At 37.3% G+C, this 18,005-nt stretch overlaps 1 protein-coding gene across 2 annotated transcripts in view; it reads right to left on the reverse strand.

Moving 5' to 3' along the window:
- The window catches only part of cped1 (cadherin-like and PC-esterase domain containing 1), a 120,631-nt gene that overhangs the window by 24,175 nt on the left and 78,451 nt on the right, over positions 1-18,005 (reverse strand). For both annotated transcript variants that reach the window (XR_488707.2, XM_007904974.2), the window contains exon 16: positions 7,370-7,487. Coding sequence is in view for 1 of the 2 variants with exons in the window: in XM_007904974.2 (XP_007903165.1) it covers positions 7,370-7,487 (118 nt within the window). In the remaining variant the exon portion in view is untranslated. The remainder of the gene's footprint in view (positions 1-7,369; positions 7,488-18,005) is intronic.

Consider the following 18,005-nt stretch of genomic DNA (forward strand, 5'->3'; position numbering starts at 1 on the left):
CAAGATTCAAACAATTTTGGAATATATGTTGATAGCATTGGAATAATCAGTGAAGCATTTCAGAAACACAATTGAAATGTTTCATTTCACAACAGCTAATTTGCCCACAGCAATGTCCTACAAAATGAAGTGAATGACCAATTCTATCTGGGTTGCTGACCAGGACACCAGGAGAAGCATCCATTTGAACTAATAGATGGGACCATGGTTTAACATCTCATCCAAAGGACGGTACCTCTGACAATGCAGAATCCCCCCAGCACTGCATTAGAGTGCTAGCTGAGACTGTGACTTCAAAGTCCTGACGTAGGCTGGTATTGGTCCATAAATACAGTACACACTCAACCAATTTCCTGAAATTTACCAAGCAACTTTCTATGTTTTCTGACCATTCCCTGGATTATTGACACTCCTCGAATGTGTTCAGTACGGGGAGGTGCCATTGTGTTCAAAGCACTACCACTGTACATTCTCTAGTTTCAGTTCTCTTTTTTAAACCCCTAATACAACAAGGATCAAATTACTGAAATGTATTCCAGATCAGCTAATTTATTCCAACTCTCCTGCACCCCCCACCCCAACACACACACACATAGATCTATGTTAGTAAACTTCAAAAGACAATTATTCTATATTCATATCAGAGGGAAAATGTACCTGAATTTTCTCTCTTTAAATACTTAACACTTTCTTTAATTACATAACAAAATGCAAAATACACAGTTACTACACTCTACAGTAAATCCTTTGCCTTTTTTAAAAATATTTCAATGTCGTGATAAGGTCCTATGTCAATGCAAGGATTATTATTATGATGTCAATCAATAATTCAGGGCACATAGGGACCAATTTATATATCTCCATAATACTCGAGGAAATCAGAGAGAACATGGCAGGAATAGGGCTAACATCTGTGCAAGCGTTCCATAAATACACATGCTTGCGGGCAGAACATTTTAGGCCACTGTTTAAAAAAAACAGTATGGCATGAATCTATGCTTAACTTGCTGAACTCATTTAAGAAACAGCTTGATGCTGTATTGTGGTAGGATTGGTAATCTGTAAGAATGAGAACAAATGGACCAGAAGGCTGTTCTTCAAACCAACCTCCCATGAACTATGGACTTGTAAGCCAAATATTAGTCGAGGAAAAACGTTCGAGAGCATTCAGTAGAATGCTACTAATGTTCATATGAAGAACTCAAAGACAATAAGTAAAAGTCAGGATATATTTAAAAAATAGAGATGCTGGCTCACAAATCTACTCTTCCTTTCTGTTGGTAACTAAACAGAATTGCTGTTGCTTCATCCAGTGAATCTGACCTTACGTGGACTTATTCCTCTGAAAGAGATACAGTGGCCCAGTATGATGGTTTTGTGCTTCATAAAGGAATGCGTGAAAGTAGTAAAATAAGCTATGTTTGTTTTCTAGGAATAATGTGTTTTCCTGATGTGACTGGGGAGGTGGAATAGGAAGAAACTGATGGACCTTGAAAGTCTATAAATAATCTATTGTGGCTCCCTGTCAATCTTTGGCTATAAATGACAGCACTGACCACATGGTTCAGGCTGCTGAAGACAATGCAGTTAGATTTCAAGGGGCTCAGCTCCATTCCAACTGTTCAACAGCAGGTTACTTTGTCACAGAGCCAATGGGAAAACATCAATAAATGTAAACAGCTGACAATGCCGTTGCAACATCCGTTGTGCTTTCAAATGTTTACTGACTTGAAGTGTTACTGCAGCCTTCTGGTGATGACCTAATGACTTTCATAAGATCAAAATTCAGCCTAAAGGTGAAATCCTCACTGAAAGGTCGCTAGTTTTTACAGTTGTAACCCAGCCGAGTACAGTCTATACAGCTGTCACAACCAGTCTGCAAGAAAAATGATAATAATAATAATCCTTGCATTTGATGGACTAAGTTTGTAAGAATAAAAATCTTTGTGGTCTCCACAATGACTTGTTTGACCACTCAATAACAATGGCTGAAGACAGCAGCTACAGGTGAAGGTTTTTTTGTAGCTGACTTTTTCTTATACAAAGAAGTTTACCACTTCCACTTTAAAAGGTATTTGCTGTGAGCTTGCAAAACCTCTACTGTAAATCGTTACCTTGTTATACTTTCCTATTCAACTCAATGAAAATAAAGTCAAGACAGCAGGGTAGCAAGTATCGCGACTAAGCAGTCTATTTGATATTGGTAGACACTACACGCAACCTGGTTACAGATGCTTCTTGTGGAGAAATAAGTAAGGGACAGATGGGGCACACATTGTGCACACATTAAACTGATTATTTTTCAGGCTTTAAGCTTTAACTTCCTAAAATTGTGAAGAAGGATACTGCCAAAGAGTGATTCATGCTAGGATTTGCGACAAAACGTGCATCAGAAACACATTCCCAACAATGAAGTCCAGCTTGATTTCTGCAATGGGGTTGGATGCAAAAATCAGGCTGGCCTCCAAAGTGGGGATTTGATAGTTATGTGTATGTATGAGCAAGGTATCCAGATCACAACTTTATGGAGCTGCACTGTGAACTGACAGCCTGAGGTGATGAAATCCAATCCAGTTCAAGTACAAGATTATAGAGAGAAACAGAGAGAAAGAGAGAGAGGCACACACACACACACAGATAGAAAGACAGGTATATACATAAAAATGCATAGAGACAGTCAGTGAGAGAGAATGAGAGAGACAAAAGACACACACACAAATTATTCATATTGTTTTCATAACACAGTGGGTCCATTTAGTGCAGAATTTGGGCTCCTTCAGTCTGTAATCTCTACACAACACACTCTGGCTCAATCTATGCAGCACTCTCACCAGGAGATTGTGGATTCAAGCCCCAAATCAGAACTTTGAGCTCATAGTCTAGGCTGACACTCAAGTGCAATGCTGCTGGAGGCTTATATTGTCAGAGATCCTGTCCTTCAGAAGAGATATTTATCCTTGGCCAACAATCCCCCAGATAAAATTGGCAATTCACTTTAAGGTTGTTTGTGGGACATTGCTGTGTGCAAATTGGCTGCTCCTTTTACCTACACAGTCAACAATATAGTAAATTCGGTGAACCTCTTTGAGACATTTTAACTAGGTCATAAGATGCTGTGTCAAATTCAAGGATTATTATTACAATATCAAAATAAATTACCGAACAGTTCAGTCCTTATTTTTTGCAAGCCAAACCCCTAACTGGTAGGATGGTCCTAGCTGAACAAGTAGTGGAAAGATTGGCAGACAGTGCTTTCAATGGCAAACTATGTTGTTTTAAATTCTAGAATTTAGATTTAAATTCTAACAGTACTCCAACACACACTCTGAGGTGCCCAAGCCTTGCCAACCTATGCCTAATACTTTGAATTAGGTAAGCAGGGTACATGCCTCCCAGAAGAGAGTGTGCATTCCATTGAAGTTACAGGGAATTTTCCTTGTGTAAGTGGCATACATGTGGAATTCACAGTCAGGTTTGGATACTTTTAAGCATTAAGATAGCTTTCCACGTGTGTCAGACACCCGGCTAACCAAAAAAAAAGTCATTTTGGTATTGTTAACACAGCAGCAGACTTTATTTTAAAGAGCTTTAAGACACACCAAAAGTATTTTTAGTTTGCCTCTCCCCTTTTTTTGTTCTCAGAGTTTATATCTTTCAGTCAACAGACATAGAATTGCTACTTGCATGATCTTGTGCTCACTAATTGACTTTGGATGATGAGCCTCTGCTTCTCTGAGAAATAGTAAGGAACGATTCTTCCTTCTACCTTCATCTTTACACTAAACTATTGTCTTCTATACACTAGAATAGGTACAAACAGCACAAAAGAGAGTTTTAAAAAGGTTTGTCTTTGAAGTTGGAACATTATTTTTTTGTGTGTGAGATTTTTGACCCTTGGGAATTTTGCAGCAGACATTTTTTTGCTTGAATAATAACATATTAAGCTACATAAACTGCTTAGATCCTTCACATAATTAGCGAGGCCGTGTTAACTATACTTAACCCAGACTACCCGTTCAGTGTTTTAATGGCTATTCAATTCATAAATCATCAAAAATTTTAAAGAGTAAAACAACCTAACACTTCTTTGATCTCAAACAACAAAGAACCACTCTGTGTGAGGTGGTGTCCCGAAAACTGTGAACTCTTCAGACATAATTCCCAGTGTGATTCAGTGATTAGCCCTCTTGCCTTCAGGCAATTGCTGTGGGACTAAAATCTAGACTCGAGCTGTTATTGTAGGATTTGTTTGAACCGTGAATTGCAAATGTGTTACCTTGTTCTAATTAAAACCGAAAGTTTTCCATGCTACTGTGCTAGCCACCACGACTGAAATCAGGGCACCTGTGAAATGCAACTCAGCTCAGCAATCTATGTACTTTATTATGCTTTCCCCTATGACTGAGGACTGAGGGGGGGTGGGGGAGGGGGGCTGAAAGTGTACTTTATTATGTTTTCCCCTATGACTGAGGACTGAGAGGGGTTGGGGGAGGGGGCTATTAATCAGAGTGTTTGTCATTACCAGCACACTGCAGCGGAGTGGCTCCCAAACAGGTTACAGTATATGAGTAATTTGAGACAGGACATATAGTAAGTGCAGTATGTTTGGAAGAACCAGACAACTTTGGATCTAAGGTTCCCAAAGCTTTCCACTCTGTTGTAGACTAATCCATGCAGAATTAATTGCTATCAACAACTCCATTATTGTAGCACACGACTACCAGGATGGTAGAAGGCAAACAAGATGGACCTTGGTCTTTTTTTGTCTGGCAATTCCTAGAATTGCTGAAGACCTGGAAACAGGTTTTCCATACAGTTAATGTATTTGCTTTTAAAATCTGTAATTTGTAGTGAGTATTTTGGAATGCAGTGAGAGGAAAACAAGATGTTGATTGAAAAACAAAGGGGATTTATACTCAATGTAGCAACATGCATAGTAAATTTTGATAACTGAATAAAAATCAAGCCTTTCTTTAATACTTAAGAGAAAAAAAACCAAATAATGAAATACGGTTAAGGAAATTGCTTCTTATTACACTGAGTGGAGTTATGAAAAAAGTAAGCAAAGAATGGAGGAATTAAGCAGTAATTCTGTTTGTTATCTACACCTTGGATGGTCCAGACAAATGGAGAAGTACCTCTGCGATATACTAATGATACTGTTTTAATCCATCGTGGAATTTCAAAGTGTGTTTTCTACAATTGATCTGATCGTTGGGAGGGTGAACAGCCATGGATGGTAGATTTTCTGGTGCAAACCCATTTTTGGAATAAAAACATACTTTGACCTAATCTGTATATTTAGAACAGATGGTGTTTCTGCCACAGACTTCTTTTGTGCCATAAAGAGTTTGCCTCTTGGCGTCCTATGCAAGCCAAAATAGATGCACAAAGAAAGAACAATACATTTGTATCTCGGCTGTAATCTATTATTATCTCTTATTGTAAAAATTGTATTATAAATATTGTATAGTATCTCTTATTATAAAAAAAGTTATAATCAATCACTAATTGGTTTGTCAACAGCAAACATAAACTGTGTTGTAATGGCACATTTAAAGTAATTTTTAAGGAGTCTCAAGAGATTTGTGCAGGCAACATCAAAGTTAACTAAAATGTATTAAGGTTACACAATAGACAAAATCCAAAGGTATAGGAGCAGCTCTCATTTTTCATATGAAGCTCTCCTCCACATACCATGTGCAATCACTTGAATACACTACAGCCCACTAGGAAAGTTATTAGCATGCCTTTCACTTTAAGAGCACATTGTGTGACCTTCCACTGTACTGCACCGCACGGATGCACCCTGTATCATTTATCTTCAGCTTCTTTCGAGAGTTGGAGGCCAAATCAGCACAATTGCCAATTAAACAAAGAAGGCTACTTATTTCCACTTAAACATAACAAATTTGCTGATTAACATATTTGCCAATTGAAACATAGGAAACAATTTCCCCCTCTCAATCATGCTGAGCCAACTGAAAAAAATAAAGAAAGACTCAGTCAATTTAAAATATTATTTTGCAAATGCGTGAATATATATTTTTCGTTTTATTAATGACAGAGCAAGTTCTCAGCCTTGATTTTCCTTCTTATGGGATTTGGTCGCAGTCTTCAATTTAAACTTTCTTAGGATTTGGTTGAACAGAAATAATCTTGGTACATTGGCTGTGTTCCTTATAGGAAAAAGTTGAGACATGTTAGTGTGTCTGTCATAAGTTCTGTCTACTGAGTGGCTGCCTGACTTGGGTGGGCCAGGATGGAATGACAATTTGTTTTGAGGAGATGGGATCCCAATTTGAGAATGGAAAGCCAAATGGCAAAGTGAAAGTAAATTTCCCAAAACGTCATGAATAAAGTATTATTTAAGACATTCCTTTGCAAATTCATATCAATGGGCAACTGTCCTAAACCTGCCCTTGAAACCTGTGAACCTGTGCTGGAGTGTGTCTGAAAAGTTTAATTTATTGGATTAAAGATCTCAGGTTTGTCCTACTCTGCTGAAACATCTTGTCACAGAAATGAAGAGACCTAGTTATATTGCCTTGTGGGAATATAATTGAATAAACTAATGTGGCAATGTGGGCCACATCCTGTTAATTTTGTTGATTGTTGCCTAACTCTGTTTGGACACAGTAAGCAACAAGTCAACTGTTACCTGGAGGTATCTTTCAACATGGATCTCCCCAAGGTAAAAATATGGATTCAAAACCATGTTCCTGGATCTATACCAGGAAACTGCCATAAAAGTCAGTTTCCTTTTTCTTATAAACTTGCAAGTGGCCAGCCAGCTGTCTCGGAGAAATTGGAAGCTGCAGCAGTAAGGTAAGTGAAGGTAAGGGCTTATGGGTGGAATGAATTAAAGAATTAGTAACAAACTTGCAATATTTCTTAACTCGATAATCCATTAATCACAAGGAACGCATTAAGGAACAACGCAAATTGTGTCCCTATACTTGTAATGTCGTTCCGTACTTTCATAGAGCAGAGTTCAAATCCAGTCCAAGGAATGAAAATAAAGCCCCTTCTTTCACCGAACATTGAAATGGGAATCAAATTCTGGCAATTTCAATCTGGTGTTTAGTGCTGTCAAGAACTTCCCTTCATCTTTTATATACATTTCAACTTGGGTCTGTTAATACTTATTTCATTTGGATCTTCCTTTAACAGGATATAAAGGCAGAGTCTACTGTCAACTTCTTTGTGTATGATATACATACTCCTGCAGAGAAGAAAGACACTGAGGGAACAGTTTAAATGATATATAATCATACATTTTATCTGCGCTTTACAACACTCTACAGGGATTTCCTGCTGACTCCATTTTTATGAAAACAGTCTCGACCACATAGTGATGATCACCAACCTTTGGCATCCCCCGTCTTACAGACTGGAAGCTGCGTCTGAGTAACTGCTGAGAAGTAACTGCTCAACACTGGCTGCAGGCCACAAGACTCGTCAGGCTGGATTATCAATCCACAGTCCTGTATGGAGGAGAAAATGATTGGCATGTCATTTTTATGCAATACAAAAAAAATGTAAGTAATCGACTCAATAGTTCTAGCAATGTGAAGTAATGTTCACTCCCAACTGGAGGGTTCAAGTTTTAATGTGAACCATGAATATCTGTCTAACGTGTCCACTCTCAGTGGATGGATTTCATCTTAGTGCAGTTGAGCTGCTGGACAGAACACTGGACATCAGCAGTGCACTTCATCTTGGACAGGAACCGTTTCTTTTTCTAGAAAGATGCAGTTCTATTCTGCAAACAATGCTCCATTTACCTGCCTTTTTCAGGGTACTATTAAAGATGTACAGAAAGCACGGATTGAGAAATCATTTAGTTCTACAAACCTATTTCTTTCACGGGGCACACTCTCCAAAGGCAGTAAGGCAGAACTACAGAATATCTGATCTATAATAAAAATCCTTGCATCTGATATAGCGCTTTTCACATCTTTTAGACGTCTCAAAGCGCTTCACAGAATATACTGTAAAGTGAATTGACTGTATATTTGTGGGTGAAATGCGGCAGCCAATTGAGCACAGCAGTGTCCCACAGTCATGGTTGAAAATGACCAATTTATTATTGTTTTTGTTTTTGGAGGGATTATTATTAGGCGTGTGGAGTAAGGAAACTTGCCCAAGGTTTCACCCTGCCTGGAATTGAACCCAGGTGTCTCGCTTGCAAGGCGAGTGCTCTAACCATTGAGCTACAGGACTCCACCTCATATCCCTATATAAATAAAGATGGTAGGCTACAGAGAAAGAACCAGCATTTTTTTTAAGAAGAAAACTTCAGCGCATTGAAATGTCTCAAAGTACTTCACAAAAGTGTACTGATGCAGTCCAAAAGCTTAAAAAGTTTGAATTCTTAAATAAAACAATAATATTAATAATCCTTACATTTGATATAGCACCTTTCATGTTGGGAGGATGTCTCAAAGCGCTTCACAGGAGTTATTGTAAAGTGCAGTGGCTGTGTATTTGAGAAAAGAGACAGAAGTTTCTCCCCACTGTCCTGGCCAACAATTACTTTGGGTGATTTACTTTTGGTGATATCACAACATTGTTTAAAATGACAAAGTTTGGTAAGTGTTGAAATCTCTCATGTCTGAACTCTGCAATTTGAAGTAATATGATTTATACTCTCGAAAGCCATGACTTGTTTAATTAGAATAAACCTTAAAAGGCTCGGTTCTGATTTACAGTAAAATCCCCGAAGAAATGTATTTCATGATTAAATCCAATAACATCATCTTAAAATAAACTCAACAGTGTATATCTGTGCTTATGCCTCTGTTATTCCATAATCGATTTTGTAGATATTCCCTTTTCATCGCAACGCAAACGCCTACAGCCTATTTTTACCCTACTTTCAAAAATGAAGTGAATAGAAATAGTCACTGTGAAGAGGAAGATGGTCACATTGATTTGTTTGTTCACTTCTCATCTTCAGTGTGAATGATAGTTTGCAAACATATGGAAGACAGCTAGACGTTTCATCTCTGTGCAAAGGCAACAGGGATGTCATGGCATTTCAGTACCTGTTGATGACATGACAAATCCACAAGCTGTTAACAAAACCAATAATGTAAGTCTTAGTGGGATGGTTAATGTGTCCATCCTGACCCCCAGCAATAACTGTTCCTCTTTTATATTTATCTATGTACATTAGGAACCTCTTTGATCAGAAGAGATTAATATGGTGTGAAAACAGAATGCATTCAGATGACCAAAAAAACATGTTGTATAGTTTGCATTCTCATATAAAAATATTTTTCTTGTCCATTTCTGAATCTGCATTTTTCTTTTGTGAATTTATTACAAATGGGTATTATTTTAGAAGGATCACAGAAGGCATTACAATCTCAAAGTCCTGAAAAGTGTTCCGTTTAGGTTTTTTTTAAAAAATTAAGTTTTTATTTAAGATGGAAACATAATATTTTTTGGTACAGGAGGCCATCTGACCCATTAAGTCTCATTTCTTATTATTTCTTATTAATCCTTGAATAGACTAATATGAGGCTGAGGGTGACTTGGTGTTGGACACATAGACTATGCAGTGCACAAGTATGAACAAGAAAATCCCTGTTAAGTTGTCTTGTTGCACTTTGTTGACAGCAATCGCAGAATATTCAGGAATTTCATGCTGCCTTGTGAAGCCCAGTGCAAATTGTTGGGCTGCAAAGCAGGAACTTTCTGATGTTAGTGTTAGCTTTGAGTAATTCCTTCAAATAAATGCATCAAGCTCCGTCCTCCAGACTCCCAAATGGACATTGCAATCTGACACAATTGATTCACAGTGTGATTCATCTTGTTATATTTGTCTGACCTATCTACATATCACTAAACAGAAGAGACATTGTGCCAGGGATAAATTCAAACCTGCTACTGAAGTCTGGCCAGCTACATGTTTCATATCATCTTTGAGTCTCAGCAGTTAAAGAAGTCAGAAAATTGATACATTTCAATCAATATTTATATTGGCAAAGATCCTGTTTGATTTAAAGATCACGAAAATTCTAGTCATTTTGCCAGCGATCTAATGTTTAATAATTATGGGGTGAAGAATGATCCTGTTTAAGTGCAGCCCATTTCCCAAGGAAAGACGTTTGCTTTTTAATGATTTATTGCTTTTACAAAAATGATGTGCTTCTGACTCCATTTCAGTTTGTGGCATTCATTTTAATTTCCTCAGTTCCTTGCAAAGAAAAATGTTTTAAAAATGTTTCAACCTTTCTGTCTTTTAAACTGATTGGCTCTTCGGTTAAATGTGAGATTGCATGTAGGAAACCTAATATTACCATTTTGCTAGCATTACTTGTCTTACCTGGAAATGAGATAACAGATAATGTAAGGATTTTAAGATTTAACGTTTGTATTTTAAGTACAGTTTGTAGACTATGTTTTTAAGTAGTTTAAAAAAAACACAAATTACAGTACATTAATATTTATTTTAAACCCCAAGTGTTCACAAATACACCAACTTTAAAATAAATTTCCTGCATTGTAATTCGTGTTGACATTTGTGTGGTTCATTTTTTTTAAAAAAAAGTTAAAAACAGAGTCTACGTACTTAAAACACAAATTCTAAAACTTAAATCCTTACATCATCTGTTATCTGATTTCCAGGTAAGATGAATAAATGCTATGAATGCCACATGTTCACTGCTGATATAGCCCGATGCCAATTATTTAAAACATAACAAATATTAAAATTGTAACAATTCTCTTCGATCCTATGTTGTGCTCATGCTGCTCTACTCCTGATTGCTCAGCCCTCGGCTCTTCTCTTCTCACCTCTCCTCCATGCCTCTCGGCTCCGCTTCTCTACCCCCCCCCCCCCACTCTTTGGGCACTATTGTTTCCACTGGTCAACTCTCGACTTTTTTTAAAAAACAGTTAAAATTGAACACAAAAATGTTTGTTTCTTTAACCTGGCACTGCAGTCCTTCCGATGTTTAACACTGCTTTCCACGAGTGGTGAAAAGCAAAACAGACATACAGACAGAACCACCGTGGGTAGGATGAGCAGGAACAGAGAAAGTACCATCAGAAGGAGAAATTTGCTTCCCCAAAATATTGTTGCAAACTTCAGAATTCTGTGTAATAAATAGTGAATTTGACTTATTTTGTTACAGTCACTGGGAAACTGCAGCCTGGTTATTGTCACTACGATAAATGGGGTAAAGCTGAAAGAACATAACTACTCATTTATGGAGAGAAGGAAATTAACCGAACAATTACTCATGAGATTAGTGACCTGGAACTTGAGAAGGATAGCAGTAGCCACTTCTTGGGCAGAGACTTGTACATGCAATTGAAATGCAATTACAGATTATAAGACTTTCCTCATAAATTAGATTCAAAGTACTTTCTTGCCATTTTAGGATCTACTGCATCTAATGCATCTGAAACTAGTTTTACTTGTACTGGGAGAATGCAAGAAAGGAGCAAACATCTGGAACTCCCTCTTGCCCTCGGGAACCATTTTGAAGATCTTTGTGATCTTGTCCTCTGGTCAAATTAGAATCTTCTTTGATGCCCATGCATCTGAATGATACAATCATTTATTTTTTCCCTGGCAATCCTGTGGTGTTTGATAGACTTTTGCTACATTAGCTTTTTTGCTATTAGTGCCGATGGGCTGAACCTTCATTTGGGTGTTGGTGAATTTATCGATCTTTAAATAAACATATACAGAAAGTAACGATTCTGGCCCCGAGAAATGTAGCCTCTGTGTCTTTGTGATCTCCATTTTGCACTTTTATTGCCAGCAGTGTACAGTACGATGCCCTAATCATTGCCGTTCTCCTACACAACAATAACCCTTACATTTGCTATTGCACCTTTCACGTTAGGGGGACGTCTCAAAGCACTTCACACGATATACTGTTAAGTGTAGTCACTGTGTTATGTGTAGACAAACAGCAGCCTATTTGCGCACAGCAATGTCCCACAAACAGCCATGAAGTGAAATCATACTTTTTATATTGTATATTTCATAAGTTTGCACAAGTCTTAACTCACAAAATAAAATAATTGCAGAATGCATGAAACACTCTTTTGTTAACATTGGAAAAATTATCCCAAATTAATCTGGAATACTAAGGCTTTCACAGAAAAGGGATCCATACAATATATATGTATAAATATAACAGGATAACATGTTGTCAATTACTCAACAGCTTACAGTACTTGTTTTAAAGCTTATGTTTCTGTTGCAGGATAACACTGAAAACCTTGATTTTTTTTTCAGGTCCTCAGAACATATTGTGTTTTACATTTGATATAGCATCTTTCACTCCGTGGGGCGGTGGGGGTGTGTGTGTGTGGTGTGGAGGGAATATCTCAAAGCGCTTCCCAGAATTTACGGTAAAGTGTAGTCACTGTGTATTTGGTAGGCGAATGCAACAGCCAATGTCTCACAAGCAGCTATGAAGTGAATAACCAAATTTGTGCTACTACATTTGAATGCAACAAAGACGTTCACAGGAGGTAAAAAAATTGAAACCAAAGCATGCAATCTTTCATTTTCAACTTCACTCAGAAATATTTTCTACAACGGTGGCCTCAAAAAATAGAGGTAGCACTGAGGTATCACACAAGCGGTAACCCAATAAACTCAATTATGTTTAATCAAACTTCAAGGTTCAGGTAGAGAAACATGAGGTTATGCATTACACAACTGTAGTACCCCCTGCATACCAACCTATCCTAACCACAACGCTAACTCCATTTCCATAAGAAATGTTAATAAAAATATTAACTGAAGATCCCTTTTCATTTCTCTTTTAAGAAACAAAATGTAAAATTAAGAATCATATAAAATCATGCTATACAAAAATAAAAATAATAATCATTGTTACATTTAATATGTAGCCTTTCAAGTCTGTAAGATGTCTCATAGCGCTTCACAGGATTTAATAATCCTTGCATTCTACCTTATGCCGTCGAGACCTTTCAACAACAACACTAACTTGGATTTATATAGCCGGACAGCATCTCAAAGGGCTTCACAGAATATTCTGGATTGACTGTGTATTTTGTGGTAAAAACACAGCAGCCCCGCACACAGCCATGAAGTATGAATTGTAGTGACTGTGTATAGTGTAGGCAAACAACATAGCCAATTTGCACTCAGTAATGACACGAACAGCCATGAAGTGAATGACCAATTTTTATTTGGGGAATTGTTGGTCAGGACATTTGAAGCAACTACCTTTTCCTCTCAAATATTGCCAAGGGATCTTTACTGCCCACCTGAACAGGCTGATGGGACCTTGATTTAACATCTCATTCGAAGGAAGGCACCTTCAACAATGACTGCACGCCCCCATGACTCCATTGGATTCGCAGCATGTATAACTTTATTATGAGTTCAAAGCTCTGACGTAGGGCTTAAACCCACAACCTTCTGACTCAAAGAGCAATTCAGTCCGGCTTGTAATTGAATTTTCCTCAAATACATGTCAGTTGTTTGTCCATCAGTAGCCACGAGATTTGCTTAAATTGCTCATTATCAAATAAACAGGAAAGAATGATTTTTTTTGTGTTCCTCTTTCGGTCTTTTACATTTACATTATGAACAATGAGATATCGAAAATACCTCTGGTCCTGAGAATTTCAGATATATCAAGCTCACTGTAACAACTTAAACAAACTAATTTCATTTAACAAGCACTTCCTTTTGAAAGCATAACAATGCACATAAACAATTAACATAAATAAACAATTTATTGTTAATAAGCAATTAACATAAACCCACAATAAATAAACAAACAAACAAATAAATAAACAATTAAATTTATTAACATAAATGGGTTCATTGTTAATCTGTTATTATTACAAATCTAAAAAAAATAGAATAACAATTGAATATCTTCTACCCCACCCTCCTTCCTCTGCCTGGAAAAAAATTGACATTCAAGGAATTTATTTCCTTAAAACCTGAGCCTGTAAAATCTTAAATTGAGGTAATCAACCAGCAGAGATCCCAATACAGATACAGTGTACTGCAGCTGGAGCATCATATGTCTAGCGGGGTCTGATGGAGCAAGACCAATGGGGTCGAATGGCCTGTTTCCGTGCTGTACAATTCACGTAAATATTATACATCCAGCACACAGCAGTAAACTTCTTCAGGGCTGGATAGAACAAAAGAGCTGCACATATCTGGAAACGCCAAATATTTTACAGCACATCCCAAGGAATGTATAGAATACTTTTATTGGACCATGGATGTCACCATAAGTAGAATCAATTTTTACAAAGTTGCCAGCAAACTACGCACACATGACCTTCACACAAAGTATCTCAATGCTGGATTACAAGATTAATGTAATTTACAGCCGCATATGTTACCAATTGACAGTATTGCTGTTAGATTTAATGATAATGATGATACCTACATCCATTTGAGTGGGATATTTTATTTCTCTTTACACAAACGGCACTATGGCAGAATGCCAAAAGTCATGTTACACAGTTGCCTAGGGAAAGAATACAATACAAAATGACACTTGTATAGCACCTTTCACCTTGGTGGTGGGGGGCGAGGGTGTTGGGATAAGGGAGGGTAGAAGTAGGGAGGGTAGTCGAAGGCAGAGTCGAAAAGGAGAGTCTTGTGACGTGAAGGAAGGAGAGAGTGAGAATGTGAAAACAGTACAGTAATAAAACTATTGAACAATATTATTGGAGTCCTGTAGCTTAGTAGTTAGAGCACTTGTATCGCAAGCGAGAGGACCTGGGTTTGATTCCCGACAGGGGCTAACTTTAGACAAATTTCCATATTCCACACACCTCTGTTTACCTAGCAGTAAGTAGGAACCTGGTTGTTAGTTGATTGGCGGATCGCTTTTCCGGGGATAATAATTCCTTGAAAAATAATAATAATTTGGTCACTCAATCCATGACTGTTTGTGGGGCACTGCTGTGCGCAATTGACTGCCATGTTTTGCCCACAAAATACACAGTTAATTCACTTTACAGTGTATTTTGAGAGGCGCTTTGAGACATCTCAAAGAAGTGATCAAGTGCTATATCAAATGCAAGGATTATTATTGTAACAACAACTTGCATAGTTCAGCACCCTTCACGTGGGGTAATGTCTCAGAGCGTTTATTGTAATAATAACTAATACCACAAAAACAACTGTAAATAAAAACAAACTGAAAAAATTGCTGACACAAAAAATATTTTTATTTTCTGTTTCTCCTCTATAATTTGAGGTTTTTTTTAGTAAGACTATTTTCCAGCTCTTGTTCCTCAAAATGTGTAAATTGGTGTATAATATGTCATATTATGAAATGAAGCGTCTTTTCTACATAACTGTAATTATCACCCTCTGCAAAACGAGCAATACAATGAATTAATTCTGCACATTGAATAAATGTCATTCATTTGCAATAGTCTATGTGCAAATGACCAGCACAGTTTATAACATATCCATCACTCAAATACTATATTTGGAAATATCTTGATACAATATATAATATTTTTCGTTCAAGCCATCACTGAAGTGACTTTCCGGTTTATGAATCAGCTTTTTTAATGGGCAACGTTTTCGAACTCCTGGATGTTTTACCAGGGCCGAATACCAGCAATACATGTTGTAGCCACCTGTTGCTGATTACAATCCTCAAATGTTTGCAATAGATAGATCTATGCAGGAATCCTGTACAAAGTCCTGAATGAAAGATGGACTGCGCATCATTCTCAGTTTCTATGACTTTCTAACACTATCTGAGCTAGTGAGCGGTCCCATATCTGTTCTTGTGTCCCAGATGAAGGCCACTCATTCCAGCCAAGGGTTGGTTTTGCCTTGATTTACTGTGCAATGTTTTGAGAAACTCTTTGCTGTGGAGGTGCAGCTCTGTATTGATACAGAACACTCTGGGCAAACGATAAGAGAGAAAGTCCAACAAAAACACATTAAAGCACAATTGAATTTTTGTATTTTTTTACAATCAGGCAATTTCAAAGTGGGTGTGATTGTTTTTTATATATCAGAGATTATCTGACCCCTCACGAATCAGGTTATTTTGCCACAGGGATGGTTTCAAAGATGGCCTGCTTGATCTAGAATTAATTGAAGTGCTTTGAGACATCCTCCCAATGCGAAAAGCCCTATATTATATTGTATAATTATCCTTTCAGTAATGCTAATCATTGGAAACATCACTTACAATAGTAGCTAAATAAAGGTTCAGTGCCTAAATCAATGCCTTTTCCAGCAGCAGCCATCTTTTTATAAGTAGAGAGGATTAGAAAATGTAAGAAATGATAATAAATAATAATCCTTGCATTTGATATAGCATCACGTCTTCGAGATGTCTCAAAGCACTTCACAGAATACACTGTAAAGTGAATGATGGAAGTTGAGAAAGAAGCAATCTCAAAAAGCCCCTTCAGATCAATGGGAATTAATTGGAAACTTTGTCCTACATTTTTCCGCAGTGTTTTCTCCACAGCTTTGACAAACAGGCTCTCCTAACACTAGTCTCATCACCAGACACGATTACATGAAAACAGAGAAATCATTTTAGAACAACCAAGATGACACAAGCATATGGACTAACTTTCATTTACAACTGAAAACTAGAACAAAGGAGCTGAACACAAAATGAAATTAAATCAAAAATAATGATCCTAATAATATAATAAAAATAATAATCCACAATAGAGGCTTTCATGTCTTTGAGATGTCTCAAAGACACTTCACAGAATATACTGTAAAGTGAATTGACTGTATATTTTGTGGGTGAAACACGGCAGCAAATTGTGCACAGCAGTGTCCCACAAATAGTTGTGGATTGAGTGACCAGATTATTATTATTTTAAAAAAATTTGAAGGGATTATTATCCCAGCAAAGCGATCCGCCAAACGACGAACAACTGGATTCCTACTTACTGGTAGGTAAACAGAGAATTGTGGAGGAAGGAAACTTGTCTAATGTTTCACCCGGTACGGAAATCGAACCCAGGTTCTCTCGCTTGCAACCAACTGCATCTTGAGTAAATTTTCAATAAATGACATTTCCTTTGGATGCAATACATGTGTCAACTTTAGTTTATGGTGAGAAGAACGGCTTGAAAGGTCAAAAAGAAGGAACTCACACAGGTGGTCAATTTGAGGGTCTCAATGATCTCATTTGTGTGGATTACTCTTACGCCTCTTAGTTGAGATTTTAGTGATTTTGTTAAATATCATTAAGATTACAAGTTACAAAAATCCTTGGCCACAAAGTAGTATGGAGATTTCGCTTTCCTCAGATGTTTTATTTCCACTAAAATCTCCCCTTACAGTCTTGAAAATAATCCTTCCTTAATTTGAACAAATTGCACCTCTGAGCCCAGGTTGCTTGAATGCGGTTCCCTTATCATCAGCTAACAAATCTCACATTCACAACACAAAAGGATCGTGTTGCGTCTGCTGTGGGCTCCTACTGTCGGTCATATTATGTGTTAAAGAATTATTCCCTTGAGAATTTGTGTGCAATAATATTTAGGTAAGAGGCAAGGAAGACCTTTCTAAATCAATTCTCTGAAATCGCGCAATACAATTGGCAGGTCTTGTTTTACTTATACACTCAACATTCCTATTTTGGACAGTTTTATCTTTAATATAATAAAATTGCATTTTAAGCAAATTACCAAGAGTTACAGTAGTTTCCCATGTTTAATCAGGATTTACCTGAAAATGGCTTTGGTTAAAGGTTTACTTCACAGCTGACACAAGCCAAAAAATGGTCTTTGTACCACAGGCAGCACCGTGGACTAAATCAGGCTGCATTTAGCCTTAAAGACTGCAACAGATTGTACAAAGTCTGCCAGCAAAGTAGACTAAAGCTAGTACACAGCAAACCACACACAGCAGCCACCAACTCTTGTTAAACCCAAGTACTCAAGCATCATACGTCTACAATACAATCAACAAAGGGTTTAATTATTTTGTTGTGCATATTTTGGATAAATTCTTCAGCTTTGATGATTTATGA

This window comes from Callorhinchus milii, unplaced genomic scaffold (genome assembly GCF_018977255.1).
Source record: "Callorhinchus milii isolate IMCB2004 unplaced genomic scaffold, IMCB_Cmil_1.0 Scaffold5, whole genome shotgun sequence".
Lineage (NCBI taxonomy): Eukaryota > Metazoa > Chordata > Chondrichthyes > Chimaeriformes > Callorhinchidae > Callorhinchus > Callorhinchus milii.